This window comes from Pelodiscus sinensis, chromosome 8 (assembly GCF_049634645.1).
Source record: "Pelodiscus sinensis isolate JC-2024 chromosome 8, ASM4963464v1, whole genome shotgun sequence".
In the NCBI taxonomy this organism is placed as follows: Eukaryota; Metazoa; Chordata; order Testudines; family Trionychidae; genus Pelodiscus; species Pelodiscus sinensis.
The window spans coordinates 55,092,071-55,110,146 of record NC_134718.1 but is presented as its reverse complement, the minus strand read 5'-3'; the positions used below and the strand labels follow the sequence as shown (position 1 = coordinate 55,110,146).

Here is an 18,076-nt window from a genome sequence, read left to right as displayed (position 1 = left end):
GAGTATATACTTGCACATACTATCATGTAAGTTATTTTTACCTCTTAGCTCAATCTGAAGAATTCAGAAAATTATATTAAATTCATGTCATGAATTTATTCTATTAAAAGAATCATCGATTGTGGAGATCATTCTCTGACATAATACATACATGAAAGCCTCTCTTGAATTTTTATCTCCTCCAATATTTTTGATTTTTTTATCAAATCCAGCTTCTTTATGTTGCATTAGAGCAAAGACAAGAAAGAAAAGTACTTCTATCCCTCTGAGACAGCTGCAAAAGACTGAATGTGTCAGTCTGTATCTAAGTAGCAACGTTTTTGGAAACCAGGGGGGAAATAGAACAACCAGTGCCGCCTTCATCATCCTTCTCTTCAGCTTGTGAGTGTTGTACTGTTCCACTGCTGCAGGAAGACTTTTTGCCATCTCTCCTTCCACAAATAAGCATGTCTTGCCTTTGATTAAACAGAAAATCACTTTCAAAATAGGTGCTGTGTAGATGCTCCCTATTTCAAAATAAGCTATTTTGAAATAAAATACACAATTGACGTAGCTCAAATTGAATAGCTTATTTCGAGTTAAGCCCTGCAGTGTAGTTACACCCTATGTGGTTTATTTATGCCTTGATCCTACAGATGCACATGAGCAGCAGTGTTTCCTCTAAGCTGAGCACTTGGGTGGATGCACAGCAGAGATTCATATGCCACCCAGGTGATTAGCAGAGTGCTTACACTCATCAGCAGCTGGCAGCATGTGTTTCTATGTGTTCACATCCAGTATTTATGACACAGCTATTATTAAAAAGCATTTACTTTCCAAAGCACCACATTTTGCCTTTGGCTTGAATCAAAAAAAGACCAGTTTTACAGAACTGAGACTTAATGGTGGTAAAGAACTTTCAATGTCTCCCATAGCACATGTCACTCTCTAGCATGGTATCAGCATCATCTTCATAATACCATGGAAACCACTATGCTTGTCCCTCCTGTGCACTTGCTACTGGTTCCCTAGTAAGAAGGAGAGTTTCTCACTTAATTCTGTCTGACATCCTGTATTCTAAAAAATGTGCCTGTAGATACACTAACCAAGGCTATATGGTGTATACTTCAAATAGAAATCTGAGGTGCTCATTGCTCTTTGCTGGTCCACGAGGTTTTTTCTTCTGCACTTTCAATTGGTGGGATGAACCTACATCAACAGTGGAATTGGAGGCAGCAAATCTCAGAGAAGAAGCAGTTAAAATGGGAATGGTAAGATCTGGAAAGGCAGTTCTTGTCTAGGTTCTAGTATTTCTGAAAGCACTATTCATAGCCTCCTGCGGGAAGAAAAGGAAGAGATAACCCCAAGATACCAGAATTTCAGTTTAAAGGGAAAAAAAGCAGATGAAAGATTTAGAATGAGCAGCTCAAAACTTGAGCAAACAAAACTACAAATTACACACATACACACACACATCTATATCTGAACATGACACTAGGCTATGTTATGATAATCCATAACTGAGATGTAAGCTTGAGGCAATGTGAAATTTTGAATGACCTTTTTATGAAATGGCCTCAAATTCGTTTCCACCTTGTATACGGTACCTAGTTAGGCACTAGATACATTTTGCATGAGTATGATTACTGAAATAGCTTGTATTCAGAAGATTTTGTGTTGACTTTCAGGATGTGTGACTTTCATAATCTTAAAGGAAAATGAAACCATTTGCTAACATTTGTCAACAGTTGATACATTTTAATTCCCAGTTGGATTCCTGCCCCCTCCAAAAAAAGAATAAAAAAATACTGTAGTTTAAGCACAGCTATCAGACCTGAAGCAGTAATTTATTCAGGGAAGTCCATCTTATGCTGGCTGTCATAATACATGGTCATAGTGGTCCATTCTTTCCTCAAAAATCGATGGCTCTATGCAATTCACAAATCAGCCTTTCAATGCATACTTCTATTAACAAGGGTACATGTGCATTCAATAAGGTTTATGAATCACATCTCATCTTGAACATGAACCCTCATTAGATCAGAAGAGTAATTTTGGGTTATTAATCATGGCCATTATTCATACTTTTGTTGTGTTTAAATATAATTACGCTGATGCTATCATTGCAGCTGGGTAGACTGTAATTCTGTTACCTTTTACAGAACTTTGATAGTCCATTCAAGAGAGAGATGTTAATGCCAAGACATGCTTAGGACGCCTTATGAGCTGATTAATGTGGTCTTGGCAAAGTTTGTGGGTAATCCTGCCAACTGTAACTGAGAAGTGTGCTTACCTGGCAGGGGGCAGCCTAGGATTTCCAGTCTCATACAGATGCTCCCTTCTTCGTACCATGATCGAGGGTTTATACGGATATAACGAGCAACAATTGGTACTGGCAGCTCATTGAGAACCGGGATCTCTTTCTCACTGTTTCCTTCAAAAATCTATTCAGGTTCAAACATATAAAAATATCAAGTTCAGTTCAACAGAGCTTTCCAAACTTTTGGAACTAGATAAAACTCAAAGATTGGAATGAGATTATGCCCTGATAGGCAGGTGAGGGGGAATCAGAGAGGAACTGCTTTTCATAAAGATCACACAGTCAGCTCAGATATTAGTGGAACAGAGTAAAAGGGGAAAGTGTCACAGTCCCATCTTCTCCATAGCTTCTCTCAAACAATGTCCACCCTAAAGGCATAGAACTCACATGCCTGACTTTTCCATATGTAGAGACTGTCTGTGGCCCTTGCACACCACATGCAATGACATATAGCTCCTTTGCATATGTTCCTCACTCATGCCAACATCTTTCAGGAACCTGGCCCTCAGCATTCATAGCACATTCCCAAATCTTGTTCAAACACCTTTAAACCCAAGTTCCTCCCTGCATTGCATGAGTGCTCTTTGAGATGCATAGGAAGAGGATGAAGTAGCCTTTGAACTCATATCAGAAAGGGAGATCTTATTGTACTACCCACTGGTACACAAGAGGTTTGAGTCAAATTAGTGGTCTGCCAAACAGAGCGAGTGGCCAGAATTCCACTGCAGCTGCAGAGAGGGCATCCTGCTCTCAATAGCGTGGTCTAGACAGAACATTCTTTTCTAAGGGAAGAGCAGAAAAGTGCATTTCACTTTGAATTCCCCCAGCTCACCCTGAGATAAGCTACCTGCAGGGTGTGTCAAGCTCTAGAAAAGCACAGTTCACTATGCATGTGGGGACCCCTTCAGCTCAACACAGGAGGCCAGATCTTCATCTACTGTAAATTGGTGTCATTCAACTGACATCAACGGATTTACACCAACTAAGGATCTGGCTCATGGAGGGAATTCTAGGGATGTTAGATAGCATGTAATTTAACAGTTGTGTAACGACATGAAATTTTAACGGTTACATGACTATTCGATAGCCCCCAGATGTGAGGCTGGCAGCCATTGCGCTCTCGGCTCTACTCCCAGGGAGCCCCCTGCCAACCCGCACTGCTACCTCTGTATCTGCGGCATGGCGGGCGGGAGCCCGTCTGTGAGGAGAGCCAGTTTAAAAAGTGGCTTCCTGTGCAGACCGGCTCCTGCCTGCTGCCTTGCACTGCTACCTCAGATACAGAAGCAGCAGCACGGGATGGCAGCAGCCCTTGTCCGTGGGGTATCTTAGCTCCCCACAGACAGGGGCTGCTCGTGTGGAGCAGCTTCTGTCTATGGTGGGCCTAGGCTGCTGCAGACAGAGGTTGCTTTGGGGTCCCACCCCCACCCCCACACTGCTGCAGTGTGGGGTAGGGGGACAGGCAGCTCCACGAAGCTGATGCTATGGGAAAATGGCTTTTAACATGCCTCCCCCCCCAGCACCAGATTCTGCCCCCCTTTTCCCCTGCTGCTGCCTCTGAAGGAAGCTGCAGGGGGGGCAGGCTGGTCCACAGTGGAGCATGTCTGGAGGGGGTAGGCAGGTCTGCTTGAAAGCCATCTCCCCGTGTGTATCAGCTCCCACCTGCCCGCTCACCCTCTGCACTGCTGCCTCTATTAGAGGCCGCAGCATGGTGTTGGACACACCGATCCAGTGCTGTTGGGCACTGGATTTCCCCCCTCCCCCCCGCTGCCTCTGATATAGAGGCAGCATGGGAGGGAGTGCCTGTAGTCATCAAGATTAACCAATAAGCCCAGGCTTGTCAGTTAATCATGTAGTTGTCTACACATTGACATCCATAGGGGATTCCATATTTGATCTATCCCCTCTTGTGTGCAAGAAGTGGGAGGGGGGGTCACTTCTTCAAAATCATATCTACACTGCAAGGATTGGCAGACATGAGGCAGGAACATTCAAACAATGAAGAGGACTAGGGGCATGTATACATATTCCCCTTGTGGCCTCACAGAGCTTCTCGAGGACAGATACCACTGGCAAGTCAAAAGTCAGTGTGATTCCTCTTTTCTCAGGTAATGCTTTCCCACTATTCTTTGTAGCACTCCTGTTCTGTTCTACTCACCATGTCTCCAGATCCATTTTTGACAGTGATCCATGCGTGACTGTCATTGCTCACCATTACTTTGTAAGACGTCACCCAGTCACTCCTAGACAGAAGGCAAAGGATTTTGTTGTTTGTGGTCATGTGTGTTGGGTTTTGTTTGTAAATGTATTCAAGTATGTTCAATAAAACTGCTAGTTATTGAAATCCCAAATGGCAAAATAATATCAGCTCTTGGCTGGGAAACCAAAATTCAGAACTGGCTTTGGCAGACAATTTAAAAACTCAAGAAGATGGAAATGAACAGCACACACAAGATAATGTTCAGTCCTCTCCTTCCTCCCAGTATATAAAACAGAGTCTAGCTTCTTTGATAGTTTATTCAGAGCCGGCGTACTAATTCCAGAGAATTTCCATTACCCATGAATATGCTCCCCACCACTCCCCCGCAGCCACAAAACACTAGCAATTCCTACCATCACTGACAGTGAGGATGAAAAAAGTTAATAAAAACTCTAGGAATAAAATCCCCTGAATTTAAGCAACAGCATTTCCATTCAGTGGCTCATCCTACTTCTAATAACAGGCTCTTTCCATTTCCAGATGCAAAAATGAGGGCTGTATGAATCCTAAAAAGTATGGTATTTCAAGAAGGGGCATATGAACTGAATCCTGAAGTTGGGTTCCCAGCAGATGGAAAGGGATCAAACGCTACAGGTTCACAAAGAGGTGTCTTACTGAGTTCCCAGCAGGATAAGTCCCTAGCTGAGTGAGGATTTGGGGCATTACTGAAATATGAATACAAAATGGGAATAATATGGTCCAGGTTCCACAGACTTGAACTCTTAAGAGGCCCTCCCCTCCACATCACCTGCAGCCAGACCCTCTCTACTTCTAGCAGCTAGTCCCAGGACAGGAACTCTCATTCTTACCTAATGGCCCTTGTCCTTCTCAACTTATCAGGGGTTTGCAGAGGAGTTAGAAGCCATGGCTTCTATGCTCAACTGAATCAGACCTATTCAGATCCTGTGGTCAATCTGATATGGAGCACAGCCCCTATTCTCTGGTACTGTACTCCCTATTATGAGTGGAGAGAATAGGAGGGGCAGGGAAAGGGCAAAGCATTAGCTCCTCTCCCCACCACTGCTACCACTCACAGGCCAGAAGGGTTAGTGAGGTGTGAGGAAAGAAGTAAGCTACGCCCTTTGATGGGCAGCAGTCACCTATTTCCTTCCCAGCCCCTCCTTCCTGGGTTTGAGAGCCAGCATGGATCGGGGAAGGAACTGTCTCTCACAGAGGTGCTTCTGAGTCACAGTTCCTGGCTGGGGTTATGTACGTAATGCAGCTCCTTTACTTGGACTAAAGTCATAATTTAGCCCTTAGCTAGTTCTAGAAAGTATTATGGCTTGTTGGTGATCAGTATAGGAGCCTGAGAGGCAAGAGGGAGCTTTACCAGCTCTCAAAACAATCTTATCCCATGTTCACCAAACTTCTGCATGGCTGGCAACTGATATTTTCCTTTCTCTTTCATCGGGAGGTGACAGCTCAGATAATGAGTGAACCAACCCCCGCTAGCAAAAACATAAAGACTTTGTGGGGCTGCTACTGGGTTTGTCTCATTAGTAGGAGTATTCCCATTACTGTAAATAAGATTGTGGATGATAGTGAGCACTTAGGGTCAGACTTACAAAAATACGTAGGTACCTACACATGCCAATAAGAGCCCAGGGGGATTTTCAGAAGTCATTAGGCAGGTGAGGTATCTGACTCCCATTGAAAATTAATAACAGTTAGGCACTTGGCTTTGGTACCTATGTGCATTTTTAAGCGTCTTTGTAAATCTGTCCCCCCAGCCCTGAGCATTTTCAAGACCAGTTAATTGGTTTGCATTTTGAATCAATATTCAGCCTTTTTTTAAAAATTATTACTAATTTAGACTGCAAAAACTTGATTATCATCAGGAAGAGTGGACTTTTTGCCTGTGTAGTTAAAAGCTAGAAAACCACCCATAATATACATGCTGCTGTGATGTTTATTAAATAATTGTTAAAAGACAGAAGCCCTACACTGAGTTTTTCTGTAACTCAATTAAGTATCTCTAGAGACAGAGGATTTACTAGGGTATTAGTTCTGAAAAGTGCTATGCTGGCATCTCAAGTCTTTCTTGGTGTAAAATGATACAAAATAATAGAGCAACTTCAGAGCTCTGAATACATTTAGTTCACTTATAGTAGCATCTTTCTTTCCTGACCTTGTGAAATAATGGGGGGATTGCCCTAGGAGAGTCACTGTCATCCATGACCTAGGCTATGTCTAGACTGCAGGCTTCTTTTGGAAGAACTTTTTTTCGGAAGAGATCTTCCGAAAAAACTTCTTCCTAAAAAGAGCGTTCACACACAAAAGTGCATCAAAAAAGCAATCTGCTTTTTCAAAAGATAGCATCCAGACTGATTGGATGCTCTCTCACATTTAAGCTGTGATTACTATTGACGGAGTGGCCACCAGGGCACCTGTGCTTTTTCCTCTTCTTCTGAAAGAACTCCCTTGTCTCCGTCCACACACGCCTTTTTCCGAAAGCACTCTCCCAGAAAAAGGTTTCTTCCTCACAGAAAAAGGATTGCCAACACCAGAAAAACTCCTCTGTTCCTTTGATTTACTTTTGGAAGAATGCGATTGCAGTGTGGACGTAACTCAGGTTTTGTTGGAAAAACGGCCATTTTTCCAACAAAATTCTGTAATGTAGACATACCCCTACAGAGCCAATTTACATCCAGCAGAGATGGAAATGAGGAATTTAGGAGATAACCCCTGCCAAAACACACACAAAAAAATCTGCAATCAAAAAGCTCACACACACACACACACACACACACACACACACACACAATGGGTTTTTAAATTTTGTTTTGTTTTTTGCTATTCTCCAGGGCTACTTGTTAAGGTCAGGATGGATAACCAAAAATAGTTTTATTACAAACCCAAAGGCATCTTTCCTTTCCTGAAACCAACTGAAATCTACCACAGAATATTTGTATTTGGATTTTGTAATTTAAATAAGGATAAAAAGTAAAAGTCAGTTCCCCTTCCACCTCCTTCCATGGTTTTCTTAAGTAACTGGTTTTGAAAGTAACAGGAAAATAAATCAAGCACTGAGTTTCTCTAAGTCAATATTCCAAATCACTTCTGAAATCCCTTATAAGTGAGAATGTTATAATACCATTCCATAGATGTAGGATGTAAAACCCACCAGCACACAGCATATGACAGTATTAAACATCTTTTTTTTTATTGTGGCAAATGTTCTGGTCCCTAACATTTTCATTCAACGGAATTAGCTCATTCTACTGACACAAGGAAGCAGGTGGAAGCTACAATTATATTCCTGACTTGTTTTTCTGTCATCATATCTTCATTTTAATTTTCACTTCACACACTTATAAATGTCCACATTTGCACCAAAGGAAAATGGGCACTGATCAGATTTTAACCTTCTTGGAAGTGATAAAAAAGTAACCTGCTTCTCAGACAATGTCTGTCAATTAAAATACAAATGTGGTTAGATTTTAGCCCAATACATATGCAGCTTGAAATGACTGCACGGGATTGGTGGTAGGAGATAATGCACGCTAATGTAGCAGCCGACACATCTGGCCCTCATTTCGCTGTAGTCTGTAGGTTAGGAGGTATGTGATAGCCTGCAACAAATAAGCATACCTTTGCCCTTGCTCAGAGCAGGGAAGTGATCCTCTTTTCCCTGCAGTGTGCTGTGATCTGGGTCCCACTGACACTGACTGAAAAATTTCCTTTGAATTAAATAATTCAGGAACAGATGCATAGAGCATTGTTTTCTGCTTTCCCTGAGAAATCCTGCCACAACCAGCAGGAGTCCCTTGGCATAGGAAACACTGGGCAACATCTCTGTTTCACCTTGCTGAACTGGATACTACAGGGTTTAGCTCATGTGCTAGACTCGACATTGGCTCTGAGATCTGAAGACAACAACAATTTCAACAGTACTTCACATCAAAACTCCTCAAGGTTCTTTTCTAAAAGATGTATAAACATTTTAACAGCAGAACTTCCCCATTAAAGGGAATATTGGAGTACTTTCCAGTATTTTGGTCATCTATAGCTCTTTTATAGGGAACATGCTGAGAAGCTGTGCTGAATTAATTGTACAAATAGCTGAATCTACCACAATCCTGTAGTATACTAAATCAGAGATACCCATCTGCTTGTGAACATATGAAAACCTAATTTATGGAAATTCCTTAGAACAGAGCCATACTGAATTCCTTATCAAGCTATTTTTTTGTGCACGGGCTTGACATCACAAATCTTTTTGAAACACAGTCGCCATTAAAGGGCTTAGATGTTGTTTTGCTGTGAGCTCGACAATTAAGGTAATCTACTCGCCACAGGCGAGTAGATTATAGCCTGGCAGAGCACTGCAGCATGACCAGCGCATGCACAACGTGTCTGCGCATGCGCAGCGTGCTGAACCACGCGGCTGGCGAGCGGGGCTCGCCACGGCTCAGCGAACCCTGGCTGTAGCTATTCCTCAGTGTGCTGATACAGCTTTAAATACAGTTTGCATGACCTGCCCACAAACCAAAAGGTATGAAGGGAGAAAACCTACGGTGACAAGAAATATGGATCTATTAGATTTCAGCTTGATTCAGGTGTTTCCCCATGAAAAACATTTCTTGCTTTAGTTGTTTCTGCCAGACTGTTCTATGTAATAACAACATAGCTACAAAAGTCAAAAAAGTAATTTGTTATGAAGATTTTATTTTCTCTGAGAAAGTTTTATTAACCTCACAGAGGAGAGACACGGCAATCAAAACACAATTGAAATACACAGTTTGTACCTCCCTAATGATGGACTCTCTGGTCCAGCAACATTCAAGATCCAGCACTGAGCCCGGGAACAGGGGGCTCTGGTGGTGGGGCAGGAGCATGGTGAGGTGTGGGGAGAGGCGGTGACTCAGACAGGAGCCCCATGTCAGTAGGGACAGATGGCGCAGTGGGGCATTTTGGCCCCAGTAGCCGGGCGGTGGTGGGCTGGCAGCAGCAGTGGCGCTCCGGCCCTGATGGCAGTGAGGGAGCTCCAGCTGTGGCCAGGGAACTCCGGCTGTGGAGCTCTGGAGCTCCTCTCCAGCTGTGGTCAGGGAGCTCTGGCCTGGGGAGCCCCAGTGAGGCAGGCAGCAGCAGGGGCTGGGGTTGGCGCCAAGCAGCAGCATGGCTGGGCTAGAGCCCTAGCCTGAGGGCACTGGGGGTCATGAGGGGAGGGACTTCTACTGGTCTGGCAAATCCCCTAGTTCAGTACCAGTAAGGTCCTGAGGTTCCTGACCAGCGAGGTCCAACCTGTACTAGGCATAGTGGATCTCTTTGGGTATGTCTACACTACCCCGCTAGTTCGAACTAGCTGGGTAATGTAGGCATACCACATTTGCAAATGAAGCCCGGGATTTGAATTTCCCGGGCTTCATTTGCATAAGCGGGGAGCCGCCATTTTTAAAACCCCGCTGGTTCGAACCCCGTGCAGCGAGATGTACCGGTAGTTCGGAATAGGAAGCCTAGTCCGAACTACCTAGTTCGAGCCCCGTGTAGCCGCGCTGCACGGGGTTCGAACCAGCGGGGTTTTAAAAATGGCGGCTCCCCGCTTATGCAAATGAAGCCCGGGAAATTCAAATCCCGGGCTTCATTTGCAAGTGCGGTATGCCTACATTACCCTCCTAGTTCGAACTAGGAGGGTAGTGTAGACATACCCTTAATTATTGTTGTTATTTAGTGTTCCTATATGGTCTATATTTTATCCATCTATGATACTTCTGTGGCCCCATCATTATGGTATCTAAACACCTTACAATTGTTCTGTGATGTAGGAAAGTATTATTATCCTAATTTTATAATGGGAAATTGAAACAGAGAGGCTCAGGCACTCCCTCTCTCATTCTCTGTTTTGTGTGTTTGTTTGTCTCCTTCTGCAGGTTGTGAGGGCCATCAACTCAATCCTGCTGCAGAGGGTCATTCACTTGGGAGACCTGGACCCGATCATGTCCAGATTTGCTATTCTGGGGTTCCTGAGTTGCGTGGGACCCACATCCCAAACCTGAGCATTGAGCAGTGCAGTATATTAATAGGAAGGGCTACTTCTCCATGGTGCTGCAGGCCCTCGTCAACCACCGTGGACACTTCACGGACATTTTTGTAGGGTGGTCGGGCAGGGCACACAATGCTGGCATACAGGCTGGAGTTCCAATGTCTTTAAGAATTCCAGCCTGTACGGGAAGCTGGAAGCGTGCACATTCTTCCCCTGCCACGACTTTGTCATTGCCACGACATGCAGATGCCACTATGCATCGTGGGGGATGCTGCCTACCCCCTCATGCCATGGTTAATGAAGCCATACACTGGCCACCTGGACCCCAGCAGGGACCAATTCAATGCCTTCTTGAACCGGGCCAGGATTCAGGTCGAGTGCACCTTCGGCCACCTCAAGGCATGGTTCAGGTGCCTCCTGACCCGCCTGAACGTAGGGGAGCTCACACACCTGCAGCTCGCAGCACTATCCGCAGGAGTGTGTAGTGCCTCGCACGTACAGGCATGCCCGTGTGCTGTGTGCTGCACTCCTCAGTGTATCTGGGGTCGTGCCTGCAGCCTTGTGTCTAGTCATGGCTGGAAGCAGGCAGGTGGTGGGAGGGCTCCCTCCCTCCTGGGGCCAGATGTGTGTGGCCTCCACTGAGCCTAGCAGCAGGATCCCACCCATGCTCAAGGGGCTGCCTGCTGAGTCGGCATGGTGCACACTAACGCTGAACATGGTTTCACGTGCACGGACTGCAGCACGATATCCAGCCCGAGCAGTCCAAGCGACGCTCACACCCCATCCCCTCTACACCCATCTCCCCTGCCCTGTGTGTGTGACAATCTGAGAGCACTCACCTGAAGATCCCTCCCTGGCATCAGACGAGGCCTGGGAGACATCCTGACTGACAGGAACCAGCTCCAGGGACAGGGTGATGGTGTATGTCTCCTTCTCTTCTTCCTGCTGGCGCTGGTTCTCCTCCTCCTCTGCTGTGGCCTCCGGCCGGACGACAACAGGGGAAACAGCTTCCCCATCCCCCAGGATCTGGTGGAATTTCTAATAGTAGAGGCAGGTGTGGGGTCCTATCCCTGAGCGTGAGCTGTGCTCTCTGGCCCTGACGTATCCCTGACAGAGCTCTTTCACCTTCCTCCAGACCTGTTCTAAGGTCCAGGGTGGGTGTCCACACTCTGCCAGGGACTCGGCCACGTGCTCAAAGATGTCCGCATTGTGGTGCTTGGAACGGAGATCCTGCAATGTCTCCTCCTTGCCCCACAGCTTGAGGAAGGACAGGATCTTTGCTCCGGATCAGGAAGGTGCCTGCCTCTTGGTCCCCCTGGGTGGTTTTTAGGACCCCTGGAGCTGCTCCCTGCAAGGGCCAGGAGTGCTGGTTGGTTTGTGGCTCCACCATGGGTCAGTAGGCCTGTGGCAGTCAGAGCTGCACAGTCAGGTGCTGTTCCCAGGCCGGCTTTCTACCACAAGGCTTGTCCAGGGTGCCTGCAGCTTTAAGAGCTGGCAGGAGACAGGAACGATAGAGTTCTGATTACTTTGGATGAAGTATCCACCAAGGCACCTGTGTTATTTCCTGGAGGCCTCTTCTTTTGAAAGAAAACCCTCCTCCCCGTCCACACACACCTTTTTCCGAAAGAGCTCTTTTGAAAAAGGTACTCTTCCTCAAAGAAAGAGGAGTACCACTGTCAGAAAAACCCCTCTGTTCTTTCGATTTACTTTCGAAAAAACGCAATTGCAGTGTGGATGTAACTCAAGTTTTGTTAGAAAAACAGCCGTTTTTCCAACACAACTCTGTGGTGTAGACATACCTTCTCTGATAGACACAGAAGAACCTAACATAACTAATATAACACCAGGGGGTGTTGTCAGCAAGAGGGACCAGTTCAGTATTTAGGGGTTCTTCTTAGCATTACGCAACAGAACTGCTTCAAGTCCCACCCCAATTGCAGTTTGTTGTCTGATGTCAGGGGTGAATTCATGTGGGTCCCCTCCCACCTCATAGTGAATGGGTGGTTGAGTGATGTTGCCACCTCTGCCTCAGCTTGCAAGAGTTGTGGTTGCTGCTGCCACCACCCCTGTTTACAAGCATTGCAGTTGCTGCTGCTATGTTCTGAGGTTCCACCACTGAGCCCAGTTTTTAGCTCAGCTCAGTGGGCACCAAGGAACTTCAATGCAGCTCCCTTTACTGTCTCCCTTATGTTACCTTTCCCCAGAACATCATCCCCATACCAGCTGTAAAGCTCAACCCCCAGACTAGCTTATCATTAATTTCAGCTCTAAGAGCTGATCAAGCTCCTGGTTTCTGTCTAAACATTGGAGGGCAAAGGTCAAATGGTATCTAGGACTCCTTAAACAGAGTCTCCACCACAAAGTAGGAACACTTACACCTGTCCCTATCCCCTTGCACTTGACTTTGGCATCAATACTCCATACTTCATGGATGTGCTTAAGTTTAAGGTGATTTTCCCCCAATTAAGTCCCTCTTTAGTACAGTTCAGTTGCACATAGACATATCTTAAGGAAAACATTACCCCTGCATACAAGACTAAAGAGAATTTTAACCCAAAACAGCCATAGTTGATCATTCTGCTTAGCACATCTGTCTGTTGATCACTCAGGCAAAATAGGTATGTCTGTGAAAATAGTCTGTTCCTAGCTGTATTTTCTGCTAGTTCACCAATAGAGGCAGCAGAGAGCTCATTTCAGCCCTGGTTTACATCAATATAGTTAATGCCAGGTACAGCAATGACACAAAGACAGAGCCCAAATTTGTTATCTGCCTGCTTTCCAGCTAGTACATAGATCCAGAATTATCACTGTTTGAGGTTTTATTTGAATTATAGACTTAAGCACAAAAAAAATGAATGTAAATCTCTGTAACAACGAAGCCCTAACTAAGCAACAAGGAAAGTCTTATGGTCTCACCCCAGTCCCTAGTGGATGATTGTCCATATCACAGAGCTACCACACAGTTTAACACAATTCAATATGTCTGGCAGTGTTTCAGGACTGAAAAAGCAGTGATGTTGGAGATTAGACCACACTACAAAGGGAGAGTTAATGCTGTTTACAATGGACTTGGCTCCAGCTGATCAAATTATTCTTTTGCTGTCATCATAATCCAATTTAGCTGCATTATAAACACCAAAAAATGAATGGAAAATAAAAATGGGCAAAGAATAGGTTTGCACCCTCTGTTACAGCATGCATTTTCAATCAGTGATTTCTGTAACAAAAAAAAATCATGTCAAGACAAAACAAATTTTCCAACACCTTCTTATTAATGCCATTTCATCTCAAGAGAAACTAGATGGGTCTTCCTCAGGCTCGAAGAGGAGCTCTGTGTTAATTCAAAAGCTTGTCTCCCTCACCAACAAAAATTGACCCCAAAAAAGTTACACCTTAAAAGATATACCTTACCTACCTTATCTCTTTAATAATCAGAGACCAATATTGCCATACCACCACCATAGATCTATATATACATTTCTCTGTGTGTATAGATATATAGATATATAGATATAAAAAACAGCATGTTGAAATTTAAGTGAACTTCTGCATGAGAATGGAATTTGTAGTCAGAAGCAATTAAATATAAAAGTGTTAATATTAAAACGCCCACTATCCAACTGCTTCTCCCTATAGGCAACATTCAAAAGCTCTCAGGCTAACCACATGTGGGCCAATGCATTATCAAAAGTAATTAAAATAAGTATATTGAATTTAAATCATGCAACTTGTCAAGCAATGGGGTATTTTTTAATAACTGAAATCTTAAAATGTTTAACTTTTTTAAAAATAATTGAGCTATGCTTTTGTGACCAAAAGCTTTATACTAAACTTTGGTGAAACTGAACTCTTCAGAGAGCCCATGGACTGACAAAGCTGGATTTTCAGAAGAGCTCAGGGCCAGATTTTCAAGTACTCAGTGTCCCCTCTTGAGGGTCGATTATCAAAAGCTCAGTACCCATGTAGGGATCTGAATCAGAACTGGATTTTCAAAAGTACTCTGTACCATGGTGACATTTACAACCAGATTCTAAAAGAACCCAAACACCAGTGTACTGAGCTCTTGAAAACCTGGTGCTGAGTTCTGAATTCTTTGGAAATTTTCATTTGTATGGCTTAACTGGGATTTAATTTCATTATTTGTGTATTCACCCAGTTGTCCAGATTCAACACCCAAATATATCTGACACTCTTATTGGTGCTGTTCTTAATTATGATTAGTTGTATTTTGGTAATGCCTAGAGACAGCACTGATTTACTAGTCATCGCCTAAAGTAGGGCTGGGATTATAGTGAAGATTCACACCAAGAGTCGAAGCCAGAGTCAGATTTAGAAGCCATGTCAAGGCTCAAAGTGGAGTTGAAGTAAGAGTCATGCCAAAGGTCAAGGCAGGGTCAATAACTAGAGCTAGAGTAAGGCAGCAGGAACAAGAAGCAGGGTGTAGTAATGGGTAAGAAGTGGGAATCAGGCAAGGAGGCAGAGACTTTGTCTCAGGAGTTAGGTCAGCATCAGGCTTAGCCAGTAGTTGCTTAGACAAGTGGTGTGGCAGCAGCAGGAAGCCTTATATTAAAATGTGTCCAATCAGCAGTCTGTGTGGGTAGTTAGCTGATCCTGCTCCTCCCAGGATGCAAGAACCAGAAAATGACAGTTTAGGTACAAAATTGCAGTTAAATAAATCAATCAAGGGAATTCCACATTTAATTTTTCAGAGGCTTAATGTCTTTGACCCGGAAATGTAAGGTATTTAGTCACTGCTGCACTCAGAATTGAACACTTAACTGATTTAGAAGCCTAAACCTCATTTTCAAGAGGGATTTAGGATTTAGGAATCTAAATCCTGCCAATTTTCTCAAATGCCTAAATTCCTTTTTTAAATGAGGTTTAGGCTCCTAAATCAGTTGTGTGTTTCAATACTAAGTGCACTAATGCTTAAAAGCCTTTAACAATCTGAACTTTATTCCTTCATATAGAAATAAAAACATTAGATGGTTCCACTGGGACAATGTCAGAGAAGATGCAGTATCAGTGCTACAGTTAATGGTAAAGCATTTTTTATTAAGAATAGAAAACGATTACATAAATATCATACTATTAATCATATCAACATTGGGCTATTGATTAGTTTATTTCTATGCATTGAATTCAGATTTATTTTTGGACATTTCCATTGAAATCCTACTAGGAAGGATCTATAGAACCAACATGATTTCACTGGTGGCTAGGACAGTTCTTGAAGTGAGAGTTTACCAAATGCAAGGATGTGTCACAATCTCCATATTCCTGTCAGTGAGTGGAAAGCAGGATAAATAATAGTTTGTAATGGTAGGATATATCATAGATCCTCTTTGTGTGTTATTACATAGCAGCTACTCATTTACAACAGTAATTGGATAAAACACCAAGACATATGCATTAAATGTGTTCAAGTTTTATTGAAGCAGCCCTCTTGTAAGATACAACTATTCTTGTGAAGGAGCCAGTATTTTTACCACTAACAACTCATCCTATATTGAAGCCAACATTATACTATAATGTGCCTATTGTTTTTTCTAAGTACAATGCAGAACTATAGTTTCCTAGAGACATGTAGCAACTTGGAGTAACCATAGAATGGTAAACCACCATATCATATGTGGAGGCTAATATAGTTCCATTGGCAGACTTGGTATTATCATCAAGTCAAACATGCCCACTGTGCTTTACAGCCCAAATACTAGAGGATAACATATTTAATAATTAAGACAAGAGGATGGCTCTGTTTAACATGGCTGCAGACTGGGAGAGGGGAGAAGAGAACCCGCACCTTTCATAAAAAGACTGCAACATGTGTGGTCAAGGAACATAAGAACACAAGAGCAGCCATACTGGTTCAGAACAGAGGTCCATCTAGCCCAGTATCCTGTGTGCTGAAGTGGCCAATGCCAGATGCCCCAGAATAGTAATAGAGAGGTAGCTGTGTTAGTTTGATCTTGCTAAAACAAAAGGAAAAACTATGTAGCACTTTAAAGACTATCTTGTTAGTCTTTAAGATGCCCCAGAGGGAGTGAACAGAACAGGGAATCATCAAGCAATCCCTCTCCTGTCACCTATTCCCAGCCTCTGAGAAAGGCTAGGGACACCATTCCTAACTTTCCTGGCTAATAGCCATTCATGGACCTAACCTCCATGAATGTATCTAGTCCTTTCTTGAACCTTGTTAAAATCCTAGTCTTCACAACATCCTCTGGCAAGGAGTTCCACAGGTTGACTATGTGCTGTGTAAAGAAAAACTTCTTTTTGTTTGTTTTAAACCTGCTACCTACTAATTTCATTGGGTGACCCCTAGTTCTTATGTTATGGGAACAATTAAATAACTTTTCCTTATACACTTTCCCTATATCTGTCATGATTTTATAGACCTCTATCATATCCCCCCTTAGTCTTCTCTTTTCTATGCTGAAAAGTCCCAGTCTTTTAAAACTTTCTTTATACGGCACCTGTTCCTAACCCCTAATCTTTTTTATTGCCCTTTTCTGAACCTATTCCAATGCCAATATATCTTTTTTGAGATGAGGCAACCACATCTGTACACAGTAATCAAGATGTGGGTGTGCCCATGGTTTTATGTAGAGGTAATAAGATATTCTATGTGTTATTCTCTATCCCTTTTTAAATCATTCCTAACATTGTTTTTGACTGTCACTACAGACTGAGTGGATGTTTTCAGAGAACTATCCATAATGACGCCAAGATCTCCACATCAATTGGCTGCCGCTTTTCTCTGGGTGCATCATGTTAAAAAGGTGCAAAGATAGGTGAGGAGTGGGTGGACATATGGTGCATACCACAAAGCTGTCTGGTGAATTAGCCATGAGATCTCTAGCTTATTAAAGGGGATAACACAAATTAATCTTTCACATGCTGCAAATGTGAAGCTCTGAGGGTCACTGTGACCCTTGAAGGTGGAATGTATCTTTATTTTCTTCCTGGCAGGGTGCAATGTTACTTGAGATGGGTGGTGCCTTAGCGGCACAATGTAACCCTAAATATTTTTTATTACTGTGATGACTATTGATTACTTATCAGCAATATTATTAAATCATCATGATTCAACTAACAAATTTACAATGGCTGAATCACCACACCCCATGAAAAACTGCCTTTACAATGGAAATAACTCATCATTAAATATTATATTCTGAATCTGTACTGCACTGTTGAATCCATAGTATATTTGCTATTATTTTGAAAGCCTGTTCATCTTCTTTCAGTGCTGCGCACGTGCATTCGGAAGAGATAATATTTTTCACAACTTTCCGTAAGAGAAGAGATGTCAAAAATGTCCTGCTTTACTTTCTAAATTAGCTATTACCACACAAGAAAGAAATCTTGGCATCACCAAGGATATTTTCTGAATACTTCAGCTCAGTATGCAGAAGAAGTCAAAAGGCTAACAGAATTTTAGGCATGATTAGAAAAGTGACAGAAAATATTTTAACTACACTGTATAAATACATGGCACACTGACACCTTGAATACCCTGTTCAGTTCTAGTCAC

At 43.2% G+C, this 18,076-nt stretch overlaps 1 protein-coding gene across 1 annotated transcript in view; it reads right to left on the bottom strand.

Annotated features, from left to right (window-relative positions):
* CPXM2 (carboxypeptidase X, M14 family member 2) overlaps positions 1 to 18,076 on the bottom strand; it is a 187,572-nt gene that overhangs the window by 40,921 nt on the left and 128,575 nt on the right. The window contains exons 7-8 of the mRNA XM_006136104.4: positions 4,455 to 4,539; positions 2,273 to 2,423 (exon numbers count right to left, since the gene is read on the bottom strand). Of these exons, the coding sequence (XP_006136166.2) occupies positions 2,273 to 2,423; positions 4,455 to 4,539 (236 nt within the window). The remainder of the gene's footprint in view (positions 1 to 2,272; positions 2,424 to 4,454; positions 4,540 to 18,076) is intronic.